This window comes from Eschscholzia californica, unplaced genomic scaffold (assembly GCF_041429995.1).
Source record: "Eschscholzia californica isolate CP2 unplaced genomic scaffold, dmEscCali1.0.p SCAF_1, whole genome shotgun sequence".
NCBI classification, from domain to species: domain Eukaryota; kingdom Viridiplantae; phylum Streptophyta; class Magnoliopsida; order Ranunculales; family Papaveraceae; genus Eschscholzia; species Eschscholzia californica.
Window position 1 is genome coordinate 34,006,342 of NW_028238198.1, and position 23,010 is coordinate 34,029,351.

The following is a 23,010-nucleotide window of genomic DNA, read 5'->3' on the forward strand; positions in this document are numbered from 1 at the left end:
AGATTTTCTCCAATTTCATTTTTTTTCTTTTGTAATGTAATTAATCTTAAATCTTATTTTTAAAACTTTAATTAGTTTTTTTTAACTCTAACAAAAACTCACATTAATAATTAAAATAAATCCCACTAACGGGTCGGTTTCCGAATACTTTTCCAACCTTGAAAAAAAAAAATTATTTAGAAGATAGTTCAAACATGTGTTTTGTACATACACAAAATCACACACGTTTTTCGCACATCTACAAAAAGTCTACACACGCGTTTTCACATGCATAAATTTTAGGGTTAAAGAGAGGCTGGGGTTGAAGCTCAATTGTTTAGATTGAAATTTTTTGGCCAAAAAGTGATTTTTTCCACGTAAGAAGCTCCAATTTGGATAAAATCGGAAAGAGAAAGAGGGAACGCCTTCAATGATAAACAAACAAACGCAAAATCACCATTATCATCTTCTTCTTCTTCATGTCCACTACTCTCTTCTTCTCTCCTCCTCACAGTTCAAACCCTCTTCATTTCTTCTCCAATTCATCATACCCATCTCCTCAATTCTTCTTCAATGGCCGTGATGTTTCCTCTACCTCATTCTTCAAATCCATTTCACCCAAAATTTCCTACCACTCTGGAGTTCTTCTTTTCAAAACCAACTACAGTAACATTCAATGTCGAAACCCTAATTTCTCATCACCATCTGAACAACAACAACCCTCTGTTAAAATGCCCACAGCTCCTTGGATGAAAGGTCCACTTTTGCTTCCATCTGATGAAGTATTAGATCTTTCTAAAATTAGAAAACAAAACAAGAATTTCAATAAAGAAAAATCTTCTGATTGGTCTTTAACTGATAAAATTCGTGGAGGTAGAGGAAAACAAGCAATGCGTAAGATTGTTGAAAGTATTACAAAACTTCAAGACTCCAATAATAGTTCAGAGAAATTGAGTCCAGTAAATAAAGTTGAAGAATTTGATTTTAGGGTTCCGATTGAAGGGGTTAAGGAAGAAGCAGGGAATACGAAATTGGATGTGAAAATGCCATGGGTGACTAGAGAGAAAATTGTTTTTAGGAGATTAAAGAAGGAAAGAGTTGTGACTGAAGCTGAATTAAGACTTCCTGAATTGGTTCTTAAGAGATTGAAGACGGATGCTGTGAAGATCAATAAATGGGTGAATGTTAAAAAAGCTGGAGTAACTGAAGCAATTGTGGATGATATTAAGATGATTTGGAAGAGAAATGAGCTTGCCATGGTTAAATTTGAGTCCCCATTATGCAGGAATATGGATAGAGCTCGGGAAATCGTTGAGGTTCGGTCCACACTATATTAGTTTGTTTCTGTTTATCAATATATCACTTATAGATCATGAATTTGAGATGTTTGTTTTGAAACTTTTACACTTGCTTTTGTGATATTGCTTGTAGCTCACCACTTTTAACCTAGCTTACTAATTAGACACAATGGTGAATCAATCTTGTACTAGTTTGATAATGACATAGTTGTGCCAACAACTGATAGCTCAGTTTGTAAGTCACGTACACCAAAACCCTGGAGGTCCCAAGTGCGATTCCGAGAGGAGGTGGAATCCATGGTTAATGAATTTCGATTATTAAAAGTATAAATAAAATTATGGTGTGTTTGGATGGCGGAATCATGAATCCATGGATTCATGAGTCCTTGGGATTCATGATTCCACGGATTCATGAATCCAAGTAATATTTTTTGGCTTGTTTGGCAACTAAGAATCCTATGATTTATTATTATTTGAGTATTTTTAAACGTCTTTAGAAAAAATATGATTTTTGAAAAAAACAATGATTTTGAAAAAAAATAATGATTTTGTAGAAGGAAATATTTTTTTGTTGATTTTTAGTTTGAAATTTAGGTTCATTAATCCAAAATCTTAGCAAATCCTAGGGGGTAGGGTGGGATTTTGGTCCAATACAAAATTTGGAATTAGGAATCCTTAGGATTCAAGAGTCCTAGGATTCTTAGTAGCCAAACAGACCAAGGATTCATGATTCCTACCAAATTCCACTTTTGATAGGAATCCTAGTTAGGAATCCTGCAACCAAACACACCATTAAGTTAGTTGGGCTTTAGGCTCTTTGATATGTTAGTTGGGCTTTATGCCCCTTTGGTTGGCCTGTAAGGGTTTCACTTAAGGCGGTTATTGTGCTTATCACATCTTGATGATGTATCAATGCCATGCAATAGCTATCCTAGTCCATTTCCAAAAACAAAGATAACAACATAGTTGTAAGGGAGACGTGGGAAGCCTCTACTGACTACTTTCACAGCAAAAAGTTCAAAAATTAGAGTAACCCACTTGAAATAAACACTATATTCTTATTGTGTTCAAAGTAAGGTGACACGAATGAAGTTAATTACCATATTAGAATGAAGTTATTGCCCACTAATTCCTCTAACTTTCTGCCCTTTAAGTTACTAGAGAACGGGTTATCAACATTTTTGTGAATTTTATGCTTTATAATCCTAAAGGCATGTATTTTTGCTAAACTACTCACACATAGTATGGTTTGAGCGTTAAGGGGATTTTTTTTTTTTGTTTTGACATCATGCTATTATTGAAATATAGGTATATGAGAACCTTACCAGATTATTTTGGTGAAGCAGCTCAAAACTGGAGGTTTGGTTGTTTGGAGTAAGAGAGATACTCATGTTGTCTATAGAGGATTTCCATATGAAACACCATCACATAAAGTAGCAAAGTTACATACAAGTCACGTTCATGATGACGAAACGTGTTCCTTAAAAGTACTTTCTCCCAACTCTGAAGATGTTAGAGCCTCATCTTTAACACATAGAGTTGTTTGGGATGGAAAAGCAAGTGAAGATGATAAAGAGGTGAATTCTCTCTTTCCTGTCATGGAAGGAAATGGGAGTCTTCAATCAGTTCGTGGAACATTGTATGAGAGAGAAGCTGATAGGCTGTTGGATGGTTTAGGGCCTCGCTTTGTCGACTGGTGGTGGCCTAAACCTCTGCCAGTAGATGCAGATTTGCTTCCAGAAGTGGTACCTGGCTTTACAACTCCATTTAGACGATGTCCTCCACGTGTTAGACTGCAGTTGGCAGATGATGAGTTGACATATTTGAGGAAACTTGCTCGTCCTTTACCAACTCATTTTGCTCTTGGTAATGGCCTGTTCATTTTTTAGCTATGTACATGTGTAGCTTTAGTTGCTTTTTGTTTTATTTCTTGTGTGGAATTTCAAGCTTCTTATGATTTATTCTTACAAAAGGGAGAAACACAAAGCTTCAAGGATTAGCCTCTGCCATCATAAAGTTGTGGGAGAAATGTCCTATAGCGAAGATCGCAGTGAAGCTGGGAGTTCCCAACACCAACAATGAGCAAATGGCATGGGAGTTAAAGGCAAGTTATATCACATCTATATTATTATAAGTCGCATTTCTTTGACGTTTTCGAACTTGGGCTCATTTGTGTGACGAGATTAAATATTTTCTACTCTTGCATGTTGTTGTGTTTGATGGTTTCTTATGGTATTTCTCTTGGGTTAAAATGTGTACGAGATTGTACTTTATATAGATCAAATCGTAGAGAACATTTATTTGAAAGAAAATGTTACCATTAAAAGTTTGAATAATGATAGGCGGTGAAGACAAAATTAAAATACACTTATTTTATAGTTCGGAAGATCTACATTTCTTTTTTGACTTCACATAAAATTATTGTCTCATTTCAGATTTTATGTAAGTGATTGGGAACAAAAAAATATTATTCTTTAATTTTCTATAACCTGACTCCACAATGTAATAACAACGCTTGAAGTGGCAAATCTCTTCATCTGGGTTGCTAATTTACTAGTTCTAATAGGGTACTAGGCATCCTTTCTTCTCTAGGAGTCCTTTTTATTAGTCTCTCTCGTCTGTTAAGTTAGAAACCTTACACTTCTTGTTAATGCAGCGTCTCACAGGTGGTGTTTTGCTGTTACGAAATAAGTTCTTTATCATTTTTTATAGAGGCAAAGACTTTTTATCCCCCACATTAGCGGACGTGATAGTTCACAGAGAAACAGAACTCAGAAGATGTCAACTTGAGGAAGAAGATGCCCGATCAAAAGCAATTGAATCATTTCCTGCTGTTGATAAAACAGTTACAAATATTAGCAATATTGGAACGTTTTCTGATTTTCGTGATATCCAATCAAAATATGGACTCATAAAAAATGAATATACGGAGATTGATGTCGAAGCTGAGGCCGAAAGAGAGAGATTGGAAAACGAGTTGAGGAGGCAAAACCGTAAACTCTCTATTGTAAGACTCATCTAGATATATTCTTTGGTCTACTATATTGACATCTGCTAGAAAATTGAAAAGGAAATAGCTGATTCTGAATTTTTTTTTTGCTTCAGCTTAAGGCGAAGATAGAGAGATCTGCGAAAGAGTTAGCAAAACTTAATTCTCAATTTAGGCCTGCTGAGCCGGCTTTTGATCATGAATTGATTACTCAAGAGGAGAGACAATGTTTCTCAGAGATGGGCCTAAAAATGGATAAAAGCTTGGTCCTTGGTAAGGAAAAACATCTTTAACAGCTCTAGCTTAATATCTTGCCTGGAACATCATTTCTTCTGGAATTTGGCAAAATAAAGGATCAGATTTCGGACTCTCAGAGATATACTCATTCCAGATGTTTTTGGCTTTTTCCTAATTCCCTTGTCAGCTTTTGTTCTTTACACAAATTTGTTCTGTCAGCTTGCTGATAAAAAGAAATGCTATTTTTATACTCCCTTATGGCAATATCAGTTTGATTCACTTAATTAGGGTAAGCATGCCATTTGTGTGGAATTACACACATGCATTGTTAACTACTCTCTATCTACTGTATGTAAATAATGGTTGTTTGCAATTACAAAATTGGTCTATTTAGTTATACTTCATGAAAAAGAACCAAGTAGTTATCTGTCGAGTAGTACACCGATCCTGTTATTGTTGATTATCGTCGTTAAAGTTATAGGAACATCTAGGGCCTTTCTCTTGGTCTAATCATTTGTGCCGTACTTTTATATTCCTTTTTCATTGGACCATATAACTTTCACTCCACCTTGGCCACGATAGGAAGATGGGAACAGAAGTGACACTGAACTTTGAACTTTAGTTTTCAATATTAACGAGTTAATATTCATATTATTCTCCCCATTCTACTAATTGCATGATTTTTGTTTTCAACTTTAAAAGAGGAGTATCTGCATATTTGTGGATTTAGTAAGCAAGTTGTTGCTATTATTTCCTACTCACTGAACTCCATAACCTTTTCCCTTTTGTCTCTAATCAAGAAGCTACATTTTTAGATCATTTTGGTACGAGTATTCTTACATTTTGGGAGGCGTATCTGTTCAGGGAGGCGTGGAATATTTGATGGAGTAATAGAAAGCATCCATCAACACTGGAAGCACAGAGAAGTTGTGAAAGTGATAACCATGCAAAAATCATTCTCGCAAGTCATTGGTACTGCTGCCCGGTTAGAGGTAGAAAGTGGTGGGATACTGGTTTCAGTTAAGAGACTACAGAAAGGACATGCAGTAATTTTGTACCGTGGAAAAAACTATAAACGCCCATTAAAGATATTGAGAGGGAGCCTCTTAACGAAGCGAGAAGCGTTACAAAGGTCACTTCAAATGCAGAGGATCGGAGTAAGTAAACATTCTCTAGCTTTATTCCCTTAAGTTTTCCCTTTTACTTAAATACACATGTGAAAATATAAAATCACATCAACTGAATCTTTTTTCTCTTTCTATTGCTTCAGTCGCTAAAGTTCTTTGCATATCAGAGACAGCGGACAATCTCAAACCTGGAACACAGACTGGTAATAAACTCTTGTATCACTTTTCGAGATTAGATATTCGTGATGAGGTTGCCCAACCTTCATGTGGGCTTAACGTAATTATTGTTCCATCGAAGGTTTCTGATCTAGGTTGCCATCATTTCGAATTAGTGCCTTTATAAACGAAAATTGACATAAATTAGTAGATGACAAGTATGTGTGGTGTTATCTTCCTTCTCAAGTAAGTTTGTTTTTGATTCCTTTATCCGGTTGCAGAGGGATTTGCAGAGAAGAGATGAGAATGTAACTCCGAGTGACTCCTAGAATTCATGAATGTCACTTCAGCGAAAATGTATTTTACTTGGATCTGCTGCATCAGACGTTGAAGTTGTTAACCTATCCAACTAGCACAGCAAGCATAATTTCCTGGTAAGGTTCTAATGTTGCTTCTTTTCTCATGTCTTTCTTTCACTGAATCCGGGTTCTGATAGCTGGATTTTGTTGGGTTCACATGGAGATCAATAAATTCTTATTTCATTCAACTATCAGTGCCTCCTCATACTGAAAATATCTTGGCTTATTCATTTCTAAGTTCCCCGAACGGGCCATTCTTGCCCGTGTCAAGAGGCGCTGTGCCAACCCACCAACATCAACGGGATGTGGCGTACCAGTAACATGATTTTATGATGCATTTATTTAGCAGATTAGTTAAGACTCCTATGAAAATGAAGCATGTAAATTATCTTACATTGACTATTTACATGTGGTTATATCCTGCCTTTGTCATTATCTAAGATCACTTTATTTGTACTGATTACGCTCTTTTCTCTTCCTGGCTATGGCTTTATATTATATCTTACTTTATTCGAATAACGGGTGCAGATCGAAAAATGAACTACAAATTCAGCAACTGTGGTTTTTATTTTTGTCGCCCATCTTCAACCCAAGAAGAGTTGATGAGTAAAACAAGATTAAGAGATGTTGGGACAGGAAGATATTTGCAACAGAGGTACTCTGAAGGATTATTACGGCTATAACGGGTAAAATGTATTCTGCTTCCACTTCAACAGATGTTCAGTTTCCATCTCCAATTAAGTTATATTCTTGTACATGCGATGTTTTTTAGTCTGGAGTGTGCAGTTTTTTTCCATTTTTTTTAAACCAATAACAATGTTTTCAATGGTACATGCAATACAAAGACTATTTTTACTCCAAGAAATTTATAAGTTCTGCAATAACTGAATACTCTCTCTGTATATATTATCTTCAACTTCATATATATATATATATATATATATATATATATATATATATATATATTTGCTTTACAGGATCTATATATTGATCAATGTGAGAATAAAGTCTAACCAACTAACCCCCAAAAAGAGATGGGGAAAATAGACAAGATCTCTAAGAAAACAAAAAAGGGAAAAAGGGTTTGATACCTCATGTACTAACGTTTAGAGTAGAAGGATTGCTAGCCCATTCTTGGGTCACAAAATCCGGCGAATATGGTGGAGAGTGCTTCAACAATCTGACATCGTCAACAGGAATATCCATTTCCACCGCATTCACCATCTTTGAGGCTTCGCTTTCAATTCCTTTCAGGACCTCTAAAACCTCCGCCATTGAAGGCCTCTTATCGCTTTCTTGTTGCAGACACCTATATGCTAACTCTGCCACCAATGTAATCATCCTCTTAACAGAAAAATCTGATTGAAATCCCAAAGACGGATCGACTAACTCGTCTAATTCATGGTTATGGATCTTGCTAACTGCTAAGTTCGCCAAATTGATTTCGTGTCTATGCCTACTTATATCTACTGCTTGTTTTGATGATATAAGCTCAATCAGTACCACTCCGAAGCTATAAACATCGCTCTTATCTGTAACTTGGTAGCACTGATAATACTCAGGATCAACATAACCAGGAGTTCCTTGTGGAGCTGTAGAGACATGGGTAAATCCTGTCGGGAAGAGACGGGAGAGCCCAAAATCTGCTACTTTGACATGAAAATTGTCGTCGAGGAGGATATTATTTGTTTTAACATCACGATGTATGATATCAGAAGCGTGAAGGTAAGCCAATGCACCTGCACTCTCTATAGCTATGCTCATTCTGACAGGCCAAGATACTAATCCAGCACCAGCCCGTTCCCCATGGAGGTGATCTGCTACTGTGCCATTAGAAACAAATTCATAGACAAGGAGAAGCTCTCGACTATGTCGAGATGTGCATCCATAGAGGATAACAAGATTCGGGTGTCGTAAAGAAGAAAGTATAGTAACTTCATTCATGAACTGTTCAACTCTCTTGTAGTTGTTCTCATACAATCGCTTAACAGCAACAGCACGCCCATCTTTGAGTTCTCCTGCATTTACATAAGCAAGTTAGAGCTCATGACAGATAAACTCGACATGAAAGAGTTATCCAGGTCTAGGTTTTAGCAACATAGGTTCTTACCGTAGTAAACTGTACCAAACCCACCATCTCCAAGTTCTTTGGAATCATCGAAACAGTTGGTGGCTTCCTCTAGTTCTTTGTAGGTAAAGATTGGTGTTGGGAATAATCCGTTTTCAGTATCGGGTGTCATGGAGGAAACAGAAGAGATGTTTCGAAATGATTCGAGAGTTGAAGAGTTTTTATGACGCTGTCGGTAGTAGAGAAAGATGACCACCAATATACCTATTAGAAGGCTCCCCCCAACTCCTACTCCAATTCCTACACCTAAATTCAGGTAAACATAATGTTTTAATAAAAGAATATGAATTTAGATATTATGACCTGCAAGTATGCTTTCTTTTAGTTTTTATCCTGTGAGATATGGGTTTTATGAGATAATGAGAATTGAAGACATACCAATTGCAGTTTTCCTTTTGTCCCCCGAACGACCATCTGCAGTATAGAAACGACACAAGAAATATGATTAGTTCGGATTGGTGATTTCTTTTTTTTTGTTTTTTTTTTTTTTTGTTTTTTTGGATTGGTGATTTCTTACTAAACATGAAAGTAAAGCCATTCACAAAATTTTCCGAGATTCTGGCCTTTCTAACAAGCAACCCACTAAAACCATCATACTTAAATTACATTATGTCTAAGGGATCGGAGATGTCACTGCTGTAAGGGTTGAACATCGGAATGGTTGTGCAGTATTCACAGTTAGACATTGACCTCCTTCTAGGAAACACTTCCAACAATCCTCAAGAACATTCGACTTAAGAGAGAGAGTTCAGCACTCACTACATGAACCCGGTTATTTCCCGATGTGTTCCATGGTGGAGGTGGATAAATTAATGGTGGCTGAACATTTGAACAATAAGACTATAAGAGGCATAGGGCTCAAGCAGATTTCTTCTCCCTCAGAAAAACAATTTCTTTTGATTTTTGGGATAATTCTGTTTTGGCCTCCTAAAGATGACCAGCTCACCAAAATGGCCCCCTAAAGACGACCAACTTCTATTTGATCCTCTTTTGCATATTTTAATCAAACAACTTCATTAACTCTTTCATTCTCTTTTTACGCTTCTTTACAAATTAGGTCTGCGGCATGCCCGTTCTCTTGCATAGTCGACCAGAGTTGGTCGACGTCAGTCGGCGCTTTCTCACTCAGTTTGGTCCCACTCTTGATTTGTTTTTTCACACGCTCGACACTTTCTCTCTCGGGCCACTAGCTCTCTCTTACTCGTTCTCTAATTAATGAGCAGCTGTCTAAAACCCTCTTCTCCGACGACAGTTCACCTGAACCCCACCCACCGTCTAGGTTTCGCCAAAACTTGGTCCAAGTCTTTGGACCAAGCAAAGAGAGTTGAGTCACGAGTCAATCGTAAAATTCGTTTGTGTCCCTAATACTTCCCTTGACAGTTTAGATAGTTCTATCAAGTTATAAGAATTTATCGAGTACAAGGCAAACTAACAACTTACCAGGACATGAAGTAGTAGCGACTGTTCCATTTACACAAAAGCAAGAAAAGTTTGAAGATGAAGATGAGTTATACCCACACGCTCCTCCTGATTCAATACAATCCACACACGCATCTATCCCCGTGCGAGCATCATCATAAACGTAGTAAGTAACAACGAAACCATCTCTCAATATCGGAAGTAGTTTTCTTGGATCACTTCCTAATCTGCCAAAATCTGATATACTAATCGGAACTTCCATGTTTTCTCTACAATTACGGTTTACTCCATCACCTGGGGTTTTACTCCAAAAATAAGCATCACCACTAGTTGTTTCATTCTTTTTGCAATCAAACTTGTTAAGTAATCCTCCATTATTTGATCCAGGGCAATCATAAGAAACGGTTAGATTCAAATACCCATTTTCAGGAGTACTGAACATGGTTGTATTTAGTATTGTGTTTGTGAAATTCTCTGGACAAGCATCACCTCCAACGATAAAATCTCTTCTGGTTATTCTCATGATTCTCTCTGCTTGATTGATTTGCAGAACTCTGTATTTTTGAGAGATGATTTCAATTTCAGTGAATTGATCATCACGGTTACAGTCTAATCTGTACCCAGGAAATCCACAGTAATCAGGTCGATTGTTTCCATAAAAAGGGTATCCAATATTAATTCCATCTCGACAAGTGAAATTATTTTTGCAATTTTCGTACTTTTTTGAATCATCATCAGTATCTTGTTGACATAAACAATCTTGAAATTGAATGATGAAAACTAAAATAAAGAAGGCGGTGGTAATAATGGGTGGTCGAAAAATGAAAGATGATGGGTGATTGGAGATCATCTTGAGAGATGAAGATGAGAGTTGTTGAGAGATGAAGAAGAGTTTAACTATTCAAATGGTAAGTCAGAATTTGAAGGATATAGAAATATAGGAGGCGGCTACGTTTACTTTTTTGCTATTGTTCAAAGGAGGAGAAATTTCAGTGTGTTTTTTACTTTTTTTTTGTTGTTGAAAAGTGTGTTTTTTACTTGACTCGGTCTAAAATGGCAACTATGAACTCTTCGGTACAATGATTTGGTCTGTTGGTTCATACGTGATCGTGTTGATGTTCAGGGGTGGGAATTAGGCGGGTATAGGCGTCTACGGACACTCGAAGCATCAGGCAGGGCGGGTCGGGCACTAAACTTTAATGGCTATTAGGGTAAGCGGGTTAACCGGACGGGAATTTTGAAATTCGCCTTGTCCATTGTCGGCCCCATTAAGAAGCTCGGGTAATTCGGGTAGCGGGTAAACTCATAACTTGAAAAAGCTCACTTCTTCCTCTCCATTTATAAAGTCTACAAACACCTTTCCTAATTCTAAAGAGGCAGTGTTGGACTAAAACTGGAAGTTATTCGTATTGTTCATTTTCTTATATAGACAACTATTTTTGGGTCCGATGTGAGTCAACTATGTTTGACTTAGTTGACTTTGATTTAATAAGGAGATAACTCTATTAATACTTGAATATCAACGCTAATTAATCTGATGACCATTAACAAATACAATAATTAGAAATAGAAAACCTATATGTTCGAGTATGTTGAAGCCTTGAAGCTGAACACATCGTCGTCTCAGTGGACCGACAAATGATCTTTCAACCAACCAAACCACCTTTATGGAGGCTATTAATATTAATGGAAGGAGGTTCATAATCGGTTCCATCTGGGATAACAGTGAACAAGTTATCACAGTTCTAGAGAGAGAGAGAGTAGGTTTTTAGAGAGAAAAGTTAGAGAGAGAGTTATGTCGTTATTGGGAAACTAGAAATCTTCTCATCGTTTATTGTTTTCTTGGACAAATTTGTGTACTTTCTTAATGGATCATTATCTGATATGTGATTCGAAAATCTGAACTAGATTTTAATTCTTTAATGAATTGAGTTTTGGATTGTATTGTTGTTAGTCTTTGATGAATTGAGTTTTGGTTTCGAGAAAAATTCCCTAAAAGTAGTAGTGATTGCTACCGTTCGTAGGTGAAATTCAGACGCGGGGGTCTGCTTGTTGTTTGATACAAAATATTAATTTTCTAGGTTTTTTTTATTTTAAGAGATTCTAGGGTTTTTGCTGTCATGATCAATAATGTCTATCAAAAGTTTATCTCTCTACAAATTTGTGGGTGATGAAGAAGTAGAATAAAGTCAGGGTTCATGGAAGAAAAGAGGGAGAACTTTAAATAAAACCTCTAATTCTTAGAGGACAAGAGTGAAAAATAATAGAGTGATGTCCCTTTAAAAACGGTTGTCCGTATAAAATTTTAGTTTTTCTAGTTGTCCATATAAAATAAAAAATAGTTGTTCATGTAAGAAAATTGGTTGTCCACGTATTGGCCACCATGAAGAATTCTATGGGATTATGATAATGTAAACTTATTCTCACTCCTGGCTCCCTTAGAGCCAAACACTACTTCAATAATTCTACCAGGAATTTTCTTGGGCCATTGCAAAGCAAAGCATTGGGTTTCGTGACATTGTCCTTAAATACATTGCTTACTGTCTCAACTAAGCCTAGCAACATGGACTGTTGGGCTTCATCAACCTAAAAAGTTGGTGTAATCTGGTTGGCTATCACTGGGTGATGCTAAGTGGGTGCGGGATGGGCGGGTAGAGGTTTTAACCCATGCACGCTCACCAAAACTTGGCAGGCTAGGCTGGTGGTGCACGAGATGGGTGCAAGCGTCTATGGTCCTCGTCAGACTCGGTTGCCCGTGGGCAGGTTCAGGCACGTGGGCATAATTCCCACCCCTGTGCTGACCAGGGTTCCATGTTACAAAAAAACTTTGTCCTAGGGTGCCTCTAAAGACGCCCCATCCTTTTCCTTTTAGCTTATCATCTCTTGGGCCTCAGATTCAACAGTCCGAGGCTCTCAGATTAAGTAATCCGAGAGGCATGCAGATTGGAGTAGGTTGAACACCTCTGACTGGCCTAAATCTGTGTTGTTCAAGTCCAATACAAATTAGGCCCAGACTGAGTGCCCTCGGACTACTCAGTCTGGAAGGCGTGAAGAGAGAAGCATGCCAAAACTTATTTTCGAGGTGCCTATAGACACTCCTAGTGTCGGATTAAGCAGTCCGAGAACTTAGGAATGAGAGTCTTAGCCCACATAATGGAGTAGTCCGAGCACCTCAGACTAGTCTAAGTCTGTGTTGTTCAAGGCCAACACAGATTAGGCCAAGTCCGAGGACCAATCTGGAAGGAATGAAGAGAGAAAGAGGGCAATAGTTATTTTTTATTCGCCTATAGACACTCGTGGTGTCGAATTGAGCCGTCTGAGGACCTCAGAATGAGCAGTTTGAGGCCCACGAATTGGAGTAGTTCGAGCACCTCGAACTAGCCTAAGGCTGTGTTGTTCAAGCCCAACATAGATTAGGCCCAACCCGAGTGCCCTCAAACTGCGCAGTCTAGAAGACATAGAGAGATAGTTATTTTTGGGCGCCTATAGACTCTCCCGGTGTCTGATTGTATGAACACCTCGTCATGCCCACCAGACAAAAGAAAGCCCATTTACCACCCATTAAGGAAACACGATTAGTTGATGCCTAGCCTTTATGACATGGCATATTCATAGCGTTTGTACTTGTCAGAGTACGGACAGTTGAAATATTTTTTCAGAGTTCGTGTTTTTTTTTGAAAGTTGACTCCATAAATCACCCAAACATCCATCCAAAACACAAGAAAGATAGAAGGACTAAATGTTAAATAACAACAAAAGGAAATCAATTACTCCTCGGTACTAATTCCTCATAAGCCAAAATGTGAGGACCTGAATTTGCATTTCTGGTGCAATAGGATAGCGACACCTGTCTCTCACGAACCTTCACACGCAGCAGATTGATTTCTTGTTTTAATCTCCATGGGAGAGATGTTGAGCCGCCCGATAGGAGAGTTACCATCACCCTCGAATCCCCTTCAATATCCACCCCATATGAGTGATGTGTTTCCACCATTTTGATGCACCCGAAAAGGTTACACACCCAAGCGGAGGTATCAAGTAGTAATCCAGCAAACCGGGATCGATCCAAGGATAGGACGGTAGTTTGGGTATCGAAGGGTCTTGTCCCTCGGTTTAGATATTTCAAGCTAACTTAGACTAAAAAGGAAAGGAAACAAAGATAAATGGGGTTTGATCAAATAAGGTGATAAGAGAATAAAGCAGACAAGTAAAATAAACTAAACTAAACAATAAAAGTAAACGGGCGAGAGAGATTCGAGAGAAGAGTCGGAGGAACAAGAGTCGGGAGACGGTAAGACTCGATTCGGGCAACAAATAAGTGAGAGAGGTGTCAAAGTCCGGGAATCCATAATAATAAACCTACGACTATGTGTAGTCCGATTTAATGTGTCGAAGTACAATCGATGTTCGACTCCTAAAGTAGATGTCTCTAAGTACTATGTATATCCGGAGATCATACTTAGTCAAACAAACGCCTTAATCGGTTGATCCCGAGTCGTCGGAAGTGTCGTCTAGTCGCCTAAGTATGTGAAGTGCATGACAAGACACATGAAATTATGACTTAGACTACGATCGATATCGAATACGTCGTTTCGTCTATTAACTATGCGAAGTGCTTGACAAGACACATGAAAATACGATCAAAACGATAATCGAAATAAATGAACATCAATTTATAATCAAAACATCAAATCATATTAAACATAGTCACGAATTCATCACATTTCATCTCATATAATCGACAAACTAAAGTTAGCTAAACATGGTGATTGAATAAGAAATGGCAAGGAAATGGTGAGAGAATCCCCCTTTTTCGATGTGGTTCGAGGCTAAGATCGTCGGAAAATATTAGTCTTTAAGGTGCAGCCGATCTCCCCTTAGCAAATTTCTGGGTTCCCCATAGCGACCACCATCATCTTCTCCGTTTAGAACACAACCTCCATTAAAGCTAAACCTAGCTTTCTCTCTCTAGAAATTTTCAAGTCCAAAACCAAATCAAACCACATGGAAAGCTAGCCAAGATGATGGGGAATAAAAGCCCTAAGGTTTCCTGCCAAGAAAATGGCCGGAAAGGCAAGAAAATCCGGCTAAAGGAAGTGAAGATTCCGGCCAAAATGCTTGAAATTTCGTCCAAAGCTGCTGTCCTGCGCCATTGCAGCCGCATCCCGAGCTGTTTGTGCACGTCCGTGTGGCTGCTAGGCGTCCCGTTCTTGCTGTCCCGTGCTTGGAAGTTCCGGCCGAGCTGCTCCTTTCAAAATCCAGCCAGATCTAGATGCTTCCCGAGATAGTTACTCCCTTCTCGTGCTTGCAGCTTGCTGTTCCGAGCTGTGAAGAGTGTTGGCCATGCTTTGAAGCTCCCGAGCTGCTTCAATGGAGCTCGGGCAGCTGCTGTACCGTGTCTCTTGTAGTCACGACTTGGCCGGCCAAGCTTTGGCCGGCCTTAGTGATGGCCGGCCTAACTTGGCCGGCTCCTCCTCTCTCTTTCCCTCTCTTCCACTCAAACCCTAGAAGCTTGTTGATGAAGAACCCTAGCCTCCTTCTCTCTCTCTTGCTTGGGGAAGAAGATGAATAGTAGATAGCTCCCTTGACCCCTTTCTTTCACTTGTGTATACACAACCCTAGACTTAGTCAAACTTGACTTAGACCAAAGAGAGGGTGCTCATAAATTTCTCTTTATCTTGTTCTTCTTCTTTTCTTTTGTGGGCTTGATTTGGACTTGGGCTTTTCTTAAGAAACAAGGAGGGTGCCTTCATACTTGATCTCTACTAATCTAATTTCAAGAGACGACTTTTGCTTCCATCTTCCATAATTTCTCCGTCCGAACTCCGATTCGACTTCCGTTTTCACCGTCGGACTCGTCATTGACTCCTCTTGTCATTTGATTTGCTTGAAATCTTTTTCTCTCGTTTTGCACATGAAATGACAGTGACAATTCGCTCCCTTTATTACGATTTACATGTTTATCTCCAAATATGATACTTGACAATGAAAACACATAAATAATTAGAAATAAAATCCGAAAAGAACTAATTCATCAAAGTTAAGTGACCTCAATGTGGCATTTTCACGCCACATCACATTTCTAGCCCTAACCAGACTGATCGCATTTCTCCGAGGAGGGCCGAAATGGATGAAAAACTGGTCGTTCTTGAGTCAATCACCTCTCCAAAACTATTCCTCATCACTGCTGCCGCTGATGTTCCTTCTCGTCGGAAAGCACCATCGACATTAATTTTCAAGCGACCACACGAAGGTGGTCTCAGGTATCAACCTGTAAATCAACAAAGGAAGGAGCTGAAATTGTTAGGTTAGGGTTTCGTTTAATCTCTAGCTTTCTTAACCACCAAAGACGATCCAAATCTGATCTTTGTTTCCTAAGGTGAAGTTCGTTACGATTCTTCCACTAGACCCAGAGCAGATAACTGTACTTATACCAAACTCCATTTGCCGATTTTCCTTTATTTAGAATATCCTGTATATTCATGATCGGATCGTGTCCTAACTGCAAGAAATCATAATCATTAGTTAATGTTAATAGATTTCTAAATGTAGGTCACGTTCCAAAAAGATGAAAGTGAGTTTCAACTTCATGAAGATGACAAAGCTTACATCCCAGATCTATGTGTTGCATTCGTCTACCTATATTAGATAATGTTGCTAGCCCTTTATGAACTAATTTCCAACTAAATAGTTGTATTTTGGGATATATGAGAGATTTCTTCCATAATTTTCTTAAGGGAAATTAGTTAGATGATTCGGTGGAACCACCTTTTGTTTGACCATCGAGTACTATGATTTCGAGAAGTTGCCATTTTCTATGTCACACCATATCAATGCATCTTTACTCTGTCTATTTGGGAGATATAATTTATTAATAGCAACTATAGATTCCTGATCGAAGTATTCTCGCAATGTATCATGGTTCAATTGATTCGAGTCGGTTTCAAATAGGTCAGAGACCCATTTCACAATTGATGATAATGGCCAAATCAATGTAGGTTTATGGTGGATTTCCATTTTAGGTAACCATGGATCTCGATCAATTAACACTTATTTGCCACTTCCATATACTAAAGTATGTGATCTCTCAGTACATCTCTGACTTAGAGTATATACCTCCAGAATGAGGAGCTAGTTGGTTTACTGTTTACTATCCAAAAGTCCTCATTGGTAAGATACTTATCATTTAAAAAGTTTACCCACATGGCCTCTTGGTTTGTTAAGAACCTCCATGCCATTTTAGCTAGTAAGGATTCATTGACTTCCAATAAAGATCTTACACCCAAACCTCCATGTTTCTTCGAACTGGTTATAACTTCCCATTTAATGAAATACTTTTTATGATCTTCCAAATCATGCCTCCACAAAAGCTTCTTTCCTCTCTTTCGAGTTTATTGATAGCTGAAAGAGTAGGTACAGTAAGATCCAAGTACAGACTTGGTGAGTATTGTGCTGCCTTCTTGGGAAATTAAACCTTGCTTCCAACTTGCTAGGTGTTGGGTTTTATATGCCTCTAAGACTAACATAACCATGTAACTAGTGATGTAAGCGGAATCTCAAACATCATATGTTTAACACTAGTCGACCAGGATCGCATGCATGAAATAAAGATGAACTATAAACTGAAAGAAGATTATCTTAATCGCTTTCCCTCAAACTAAATTCCAATGCCCTTATCCCGAAGATGAGAGATTCATGTGTAGCTCTTCTACTTGAGACACCCGAGCAAGTGACTTGATCTCCCTTCTTTAATGTCATCTAGGACCTCATTGAAGGTTGAGAAAGAGAGCTCTTCTTCTTTTCACTAGATAGATAGGTTGTGAGTTTTTTTTTTATCTAAAACCTGCACTCTTCACTTAGCTGTCTGAGAGAGAGAGGTTGTTTTTCTCTTGAAAAAAATCCACACCTTTTCTGTTCTATAATGGTCCTTATATAAAGAAACCCTAATTAAAATTATATTTATATTAGGATTTAATCCGGACCACAGAAAAGATAAGTCGGAACTCTTTCTGACTGGGAATCCTAAATGAGGGGGATTCCCATCTAGGGTTTCCCTTACATATGGCCGACCAGACCACCCACTTAATGGGTTTGGTCTATCCGACCCATGTATGTGGTCTGCCATCATATGGTCGGCCGATGCTCTTGGTCAGCCATCTCATGGTCGACCCATTTTAGCCTTTCCGGGCTTCATTTTCGAGCCCGGTTCTTTCAATCCTTTTGGGTCAATCAAACTGGATCATATCCATATATTGGCAGACTCTCACTAGTCAACTCTCTCCGATCAAGCCACTACTCTTTGATGTAACCCGTTGTAGGATCCGGTCTATGTTAGCTGCAAATCACCGAAGTGACCCGGCGACCGTAAGTGGCTTCTAGCTAAGTGATGGGTCATGAAAATGTCCCATCTGAGTCGTTTCATTTAGTCGAGTTAGTTCGTTTCGAGTCTTTATTATAATAAAATGGTTGGTTTTCTTGATTAGGTGTCTTTTGGAGAGTTAGGTGTTAAAAACGGTTAAAAACGGTTAAAAACGAGGAAAAGATGCATGAAGGGTATTTTGGTCATTTGGAGTCAAGGACAATCTGGTAATTTGGCCAAGGTCAGTGCGTGGTTGAAAAGTAGAGGTCAAGACGAGTCTGTAGGAGAAAACAGAAGTCAAATCAGAGTCCGGACGAGAGAATTATGTGAAGTCAAAGTCGGGTCAACAGTTTGTCAACATTCGGTCAATTTTCGGGATGTATTCTGGCGGCCGGTACACGGGTAGACATGTGGCGCACATCGGAGGCCATTGCATCTAAATTCGATATTCTCGTGGAACAGCGAAGTGGAGCCATCGAGCATGATCCAATGTGGCGCGTCGCGACTTCCTTCCGTAGCCCCCTTCTCACATTTTAATCTGGACCGCAATCTTCCGCGTGTCCCAGATCGACGGTTGCTGAGCGTCACCTCTTTGTTGTAATCCCGTGTTACCCGTCGCAACTTAGCTCCCATGACCCCGAGCCCACGTTTTAATCTTGGTCGTCCGCTACCGCGTTTTCAAGATCCGACGGCTCATGTGCATCCCGTGCTTTATTGCGTATTCCGTGTGAACCGAAGCTGCTTAGCTTAAGTAGTCCCGGACGCGTGTCACCTTAGCAGCCTCCAGATCCCGTGCTCCCGAAGCTGTTTAGTCTTCATGCTCCCGGCCACGTGGCTCTCTCCTGTCCACCCAGATCCCGCGCTTGCTTCCATCCAAGGGATGCTGCTCCGTCTCACCTTCTTATCTCACAACCGGCTACACCAAATAATCTGAAGTTGAAAACCTTATTACCCAGCCGCCGACCAGACTTTGTTATTTAGGGTTTTTGTGCATCTTAACCCTATAATTCCCAAAATAACCCTTCCTTTTATCTTTTCTACCATTTAACCCACCAAAAACCCTCACCCTATATAAAAAAAACTCTTGAACCTCCATTAAACCTAGACTTGCAAACCCTCTCATACTTCTTTTCTTAGCCCCTCTTTCCTCCTCCTTGTAGTTGTAAAACCCTAACCCTTCTTTTCCCCTCTTAGCCTCTCTTAGCCTCCTTTTCTCTCTACCTCTTCTCAACTAAAAACCCTAGCCACCATTCTTTTCTCTACCACCTTCATCTTTTCTCTAGATTTACTTTCTCCTTCTAATTTCTTCTTCTAACCTTGTAATTTCTCCATACCTTCTTCTCTAAAATCTCTTCTTCTTCTATCTCTCTTCTAAATTTCTCTTCTTTTATCTTCTAATAAGCTATTATTTGGAGTTTTGAGCAATATTCTTGAGATACTTGGAGCTTAAATTGGACATCAAAATGGAGATACATGAGAATATGGATTGTGAACCTTCTTGGTGATTTCTTTCCATTAATCTTTTGTAATTCCATTTATTTTATGAATTCAATGAATATTATTTTAGATTCCATGAGTAGCTAAATTTTGTATCTAGGGTGTAGAGGAAACCCATATTTGGGCTTATTTTGAGATATGTTATAAATCAATGAATCCTTATTTTGAGCTTCAATGCCTATTGATTGTCATTTCATGTTGATTCTATAACCTTATTATCATTCATGTATTATAATTACATATTTCATGCTTTTATTGATTTATTAGATGAGATATGCCTTTTAGATCTTGAATGATAGTGTAGGAAATTAGTTTTATATGGTAGTCAATCATACATTCTTGATTTTGAATTGTGTTATTAAAGAATATATTCCGAAATCTAAATAGTTTATTATGTTAGATTTTGAGTTATACATGAGAAAAGGGATTTGTTAATTAATGCATGTTTTAAGTAGTCCATTTATGTGGTGAAATCGAAAACCCTAGATTCTTCTTCTCATCTTGATTTCATTCTCATTAGTCTATTAGTATTGCTTTCTTTAGATTCCATGTATAGTTAATTTAGCAATCTAAGGTTGTGAATGAAACCCATTTTGGATCTTTATAATACTTGTTCTTGATTAATTAAATCCTTTGACGTGCTTTAATGTCTATTGATTGTTTATCTATATGGATTGGATTTTCTTTCCATTACTCATGCCTCATAATTAGATATTTCATACTTTCGTTAAGTTGTTAGATGGAGTATGCTTTTTTTAGATGATGAATAATAGTTAAGTGATCCGAATCTTTATAAGGAAGACAATTAGAATTAGTGATTATAAAATTGTTTTATCTAGAATATCATCCGGAATCCAAATAGTTCATTATATTGGATCCCGAGTAAATACAAAAGAGATTTAAGTAATTAAGTGCTTGTTTTATAAAGTGAAATTATGCGGTGGATTTTATAACCTTAGATATCTTCTTACCTCTCTCTTAGTTAGTTTATTTAGTTTTATTCGTTTTCTTATTTCTTACATATCAATCATCAAATTTATGAGTGGGGTGTGTGTGTGTTAGTCTAAGTTAGCTATTGACATTTTGATTATTGGGTTAAACCCGCATTCAATATCTGAAGTTACCTACCTATCTCTTGGGACGATACTCGATCTTATTTTCAATACTATAACTTGACCCCGTATACTTGCGGGAATAGACCTATTTTTAGGCCCATCAAGTTTTTGGCGCCGCTGCCGGGGATAGGTTTAGTAGTTAGGATATTGTTTGCTTGTTTTGTTCATTAGTTTAGTGTTATTTGTTAACTTAGACGTTTTTCTTTCTTTATTTTCGTAGTTTCTTATCTTTTTTTTTTTTTCAGGTACCACTTTAAGAGAAAAGCCAAAAAACGGGAACATAGGAGCGAAGGGGAACAAAAGAATCAGAAAGGAATCGGAAGGAAGAACGAAACGAGAGGAGCATCCGCTAGTATCGTATTCTATCTCTTTCTTTCTTACTTGTGTGTGATTGGTTGGATAAGTTTTGATTTGCATTGATAGCTTGTTTGTTAGTTCCTTGAGCATTGTGAGATCATGGCACGTTATTCTAACGGTTGGCCATTCGATGTTGATGATGATGAGCTTATTTCGAGGATTCCCCGCACTAACCGACCTGATATGACCTTAGGTGAATACCAAAGGATGTGTAGAGATGTTTCGATTAGTGAGGGGAATAGACCATTTGAGTCTGACCGATCTCGTATAACTCTAGGAGAATACCGACATATATATAGAGATGGTCAAATTAGTGATGGATATGGTCCGACAGTAAATATGTATGAGAGACCTTATAGTCCACACTATTCTGAGACCAATGATTTTAGAGGCAGGTATGATCCTAGTATGTACGGTGGGAGTTATTATCAAGAGTCTTCATCTCGTTACACTTGTGAGCCTTATCATGAAGAAACTCTTGAAGATAGTTCTCAATTAGAGTTTATGAGTCGTCTGACTGAAATGATGTTACAACTTAAAGAGACACAAGACCGATTTGAACATATGCAGACTCAAATGCAGCAAGAGTTACAACAAACGCAGACTCAACTGCAACAAGAGTTACATCAGAGGTTTCAGTCTCTAAATCATCAATTAGAGTCTCTAAATCATCCATTAGAGATGATGATGTCACAGTTATTAGCCGACGAGGAAGGGGTTTTACCACCCCAAACTCAAGAGGGTACTAGGTCCGATGTCGAGGGTAATACGTCATACCCTAGTACTAAGTTAATGCCGACGAATCAACTGAGAGGGCCCAAGAGCTTGAACAAACTGATAACCTTGTTGTCTCGTTTCCTCACCATTTGTCGTCTCACCATGATAGGACTACATTAGACGTTGATGTTCAGGGTGATGGCTCTACGAGCAAGTTTGAGGATGACACGATTCCGAACTATCCAATTTTTGACACTTGTAAGGAGTTAGTCTTAGATGCAATGCTAGGAAGGCCTGATATTATAACTGACTGCGAGGCCCCAGATGTCTTTGAGGATATTGATGATGTAGTAGTTAGAGACATGTTGGATAGTTTGTCAGACTATTTACCTAAGGAAACCATGGACCTTGACTTGGTCCCCGAACATACTGCCTTACCCTTAGAGTCTAGTTCGACTTTCCACATGATCTCAAACTCGGTTGTTGATCCCTTTTGGGACATTTCAGACGTCTTTCCAAAGACGTCTATGGACATAGTGGATATTCTGTCCACTAAGCTTCCAGATGATTTTTTGCCTTCGACTGATATTTTGACTCTTCACATGTATGTCGGTCCTTTTCATGATTTCTTTGTTGTCGTTCCTTCTATTTATACCTACTTAGTGGACTGTGCACCCACTAAGTTTGGGGATGGCTTGTTTTCTTTTATCGTCTCATGTGCACTTCGTATTCTTTATCTTTTTTTTAGACGATTAGCACCTGCATATAGCTTTCTTTGGGTTGACCCCCAAATATTCCGTCTTTTACTTTATGATCGTTAGGCCGATTGATGGGTCTTGATGTTTGTGGGTATCATCTCTGGAAACCCTCCACGAGACATAACTCGTGTTCTTGTGTGAAATCAAGAGAATTAAAGGCTAATTGCATAGCTCAATGCAATCGTGTATACCCGCGTTAGTGGTAGATTTGTATGTGGTCATGTCTTTTATGTGATTCATTCTTATGATATTTGTTGATATTTTAGGAGCAATTTTTATATGTTTTACTTCTAAGGCGTGGTTTGTTCCAAGTTTGGGGATGACGCAAGCTTGGCATCAACTTGGAACCTCTTTATACATGAGCCTTGGTAGTATCATCTTTTATCTCCTTCGGTTGTGGTAATATCTCTCCACTCTTCTCTTTACATTAATGTGCCTCTTTATCTTTTGGTGAATGTATGCTTAGAACATTGAGTACAATGTTAGTTTTAAGTTTGGGGATGCGGGATATGACC

The 23,010-nt window shown here is 38.4% G+C and overlaps 2 protein-coding genes across 4 annotated transcripts in view; one reads left to right on the top strand and one right to left on the bottom strand.

The window, feature by feature from the left end:
* Positions 1 to 269: 269 nt before the first annotated feature.
* Positions 270 to 7,010, top strand: CRS1 (maize chloroplast splicing factor-like protein). Of its 2 annotated transcripts, none has more exons than XM_086652772.1 (9): positions 270 to 1,295; positions 2,624 to 3,143; positions 3,251 to 3,381; positions 3,934 to 4,284; positions 4,383 to 4,539; positions 5,368 to 5,660; positions 5,774 to 5,833; positions 6,068 to 6,220; positions 6,674 to 7,010. In XM_086652772.1, the coding sequence occupies exons 1-8, from the start codon at positions 459 to 461 to the stop codon at positions 6,113 to 6,115; spliced, it is 2,397 nt and encodes a 798-aa protein (XP_086508898.1). In that variant the 5' UTR covers positions 270 to 458; the 3' UTR covers positions 6,116 to 6,220; positions 6,674 to 7,010. The 2 variants fall into 2 exon arrangements, with proteins under 2 accessions (XP_086508898.1, XP_086508899.1); XM_086652773.1 differs by lacking the exon at positions 6,674 to 7,010 and adding an exon at positions 6,309 to 6,613.
* LOC147566281 (LEAF RUST 10 DISEASE-RESISTANCE LOCUS RECEPTOR-LIKE PROTEIN KINASE-like 1.2) overlaps positions 7,011 to 23,010 on the bottom strand; it is an 82,660-nt gene continuing 66,660 nt past the window's right edge. The window contains exons 1-4 of one of the 2 annotated variants that reach the window (XM_086652775.1): positions 9,714 to 10,621; positions 8,652 to 8,687; positions 8,256 to 8,519; positions 7,011 to 8,163 (exon numbers count right to left, since the gene is read on the bottom strand). In XM_086652775.1, the coding sequence (XP_086508901.1) occupies positions 7,238 to 8,163; positions 8,256 to 8,519; positions 8,652 to 8,687; positions 9,714 to 10,542 (2,055 nt within the window). In that variant the 5' untranslated portion in view covers positions 10,543 to 10,621 and the 3' untranslated portion in view covers positions 7,011 to 7,237. Of the gene's footprint in view, positions 8,164 to 8,255; positions 8,520 to 8,651; positions 8,688 to 9,713; positions 10,622 to 23,010 lie in introns of those variants that run through there. The other variant, XM_086652776.1, reaches the window with a different exon arrangement.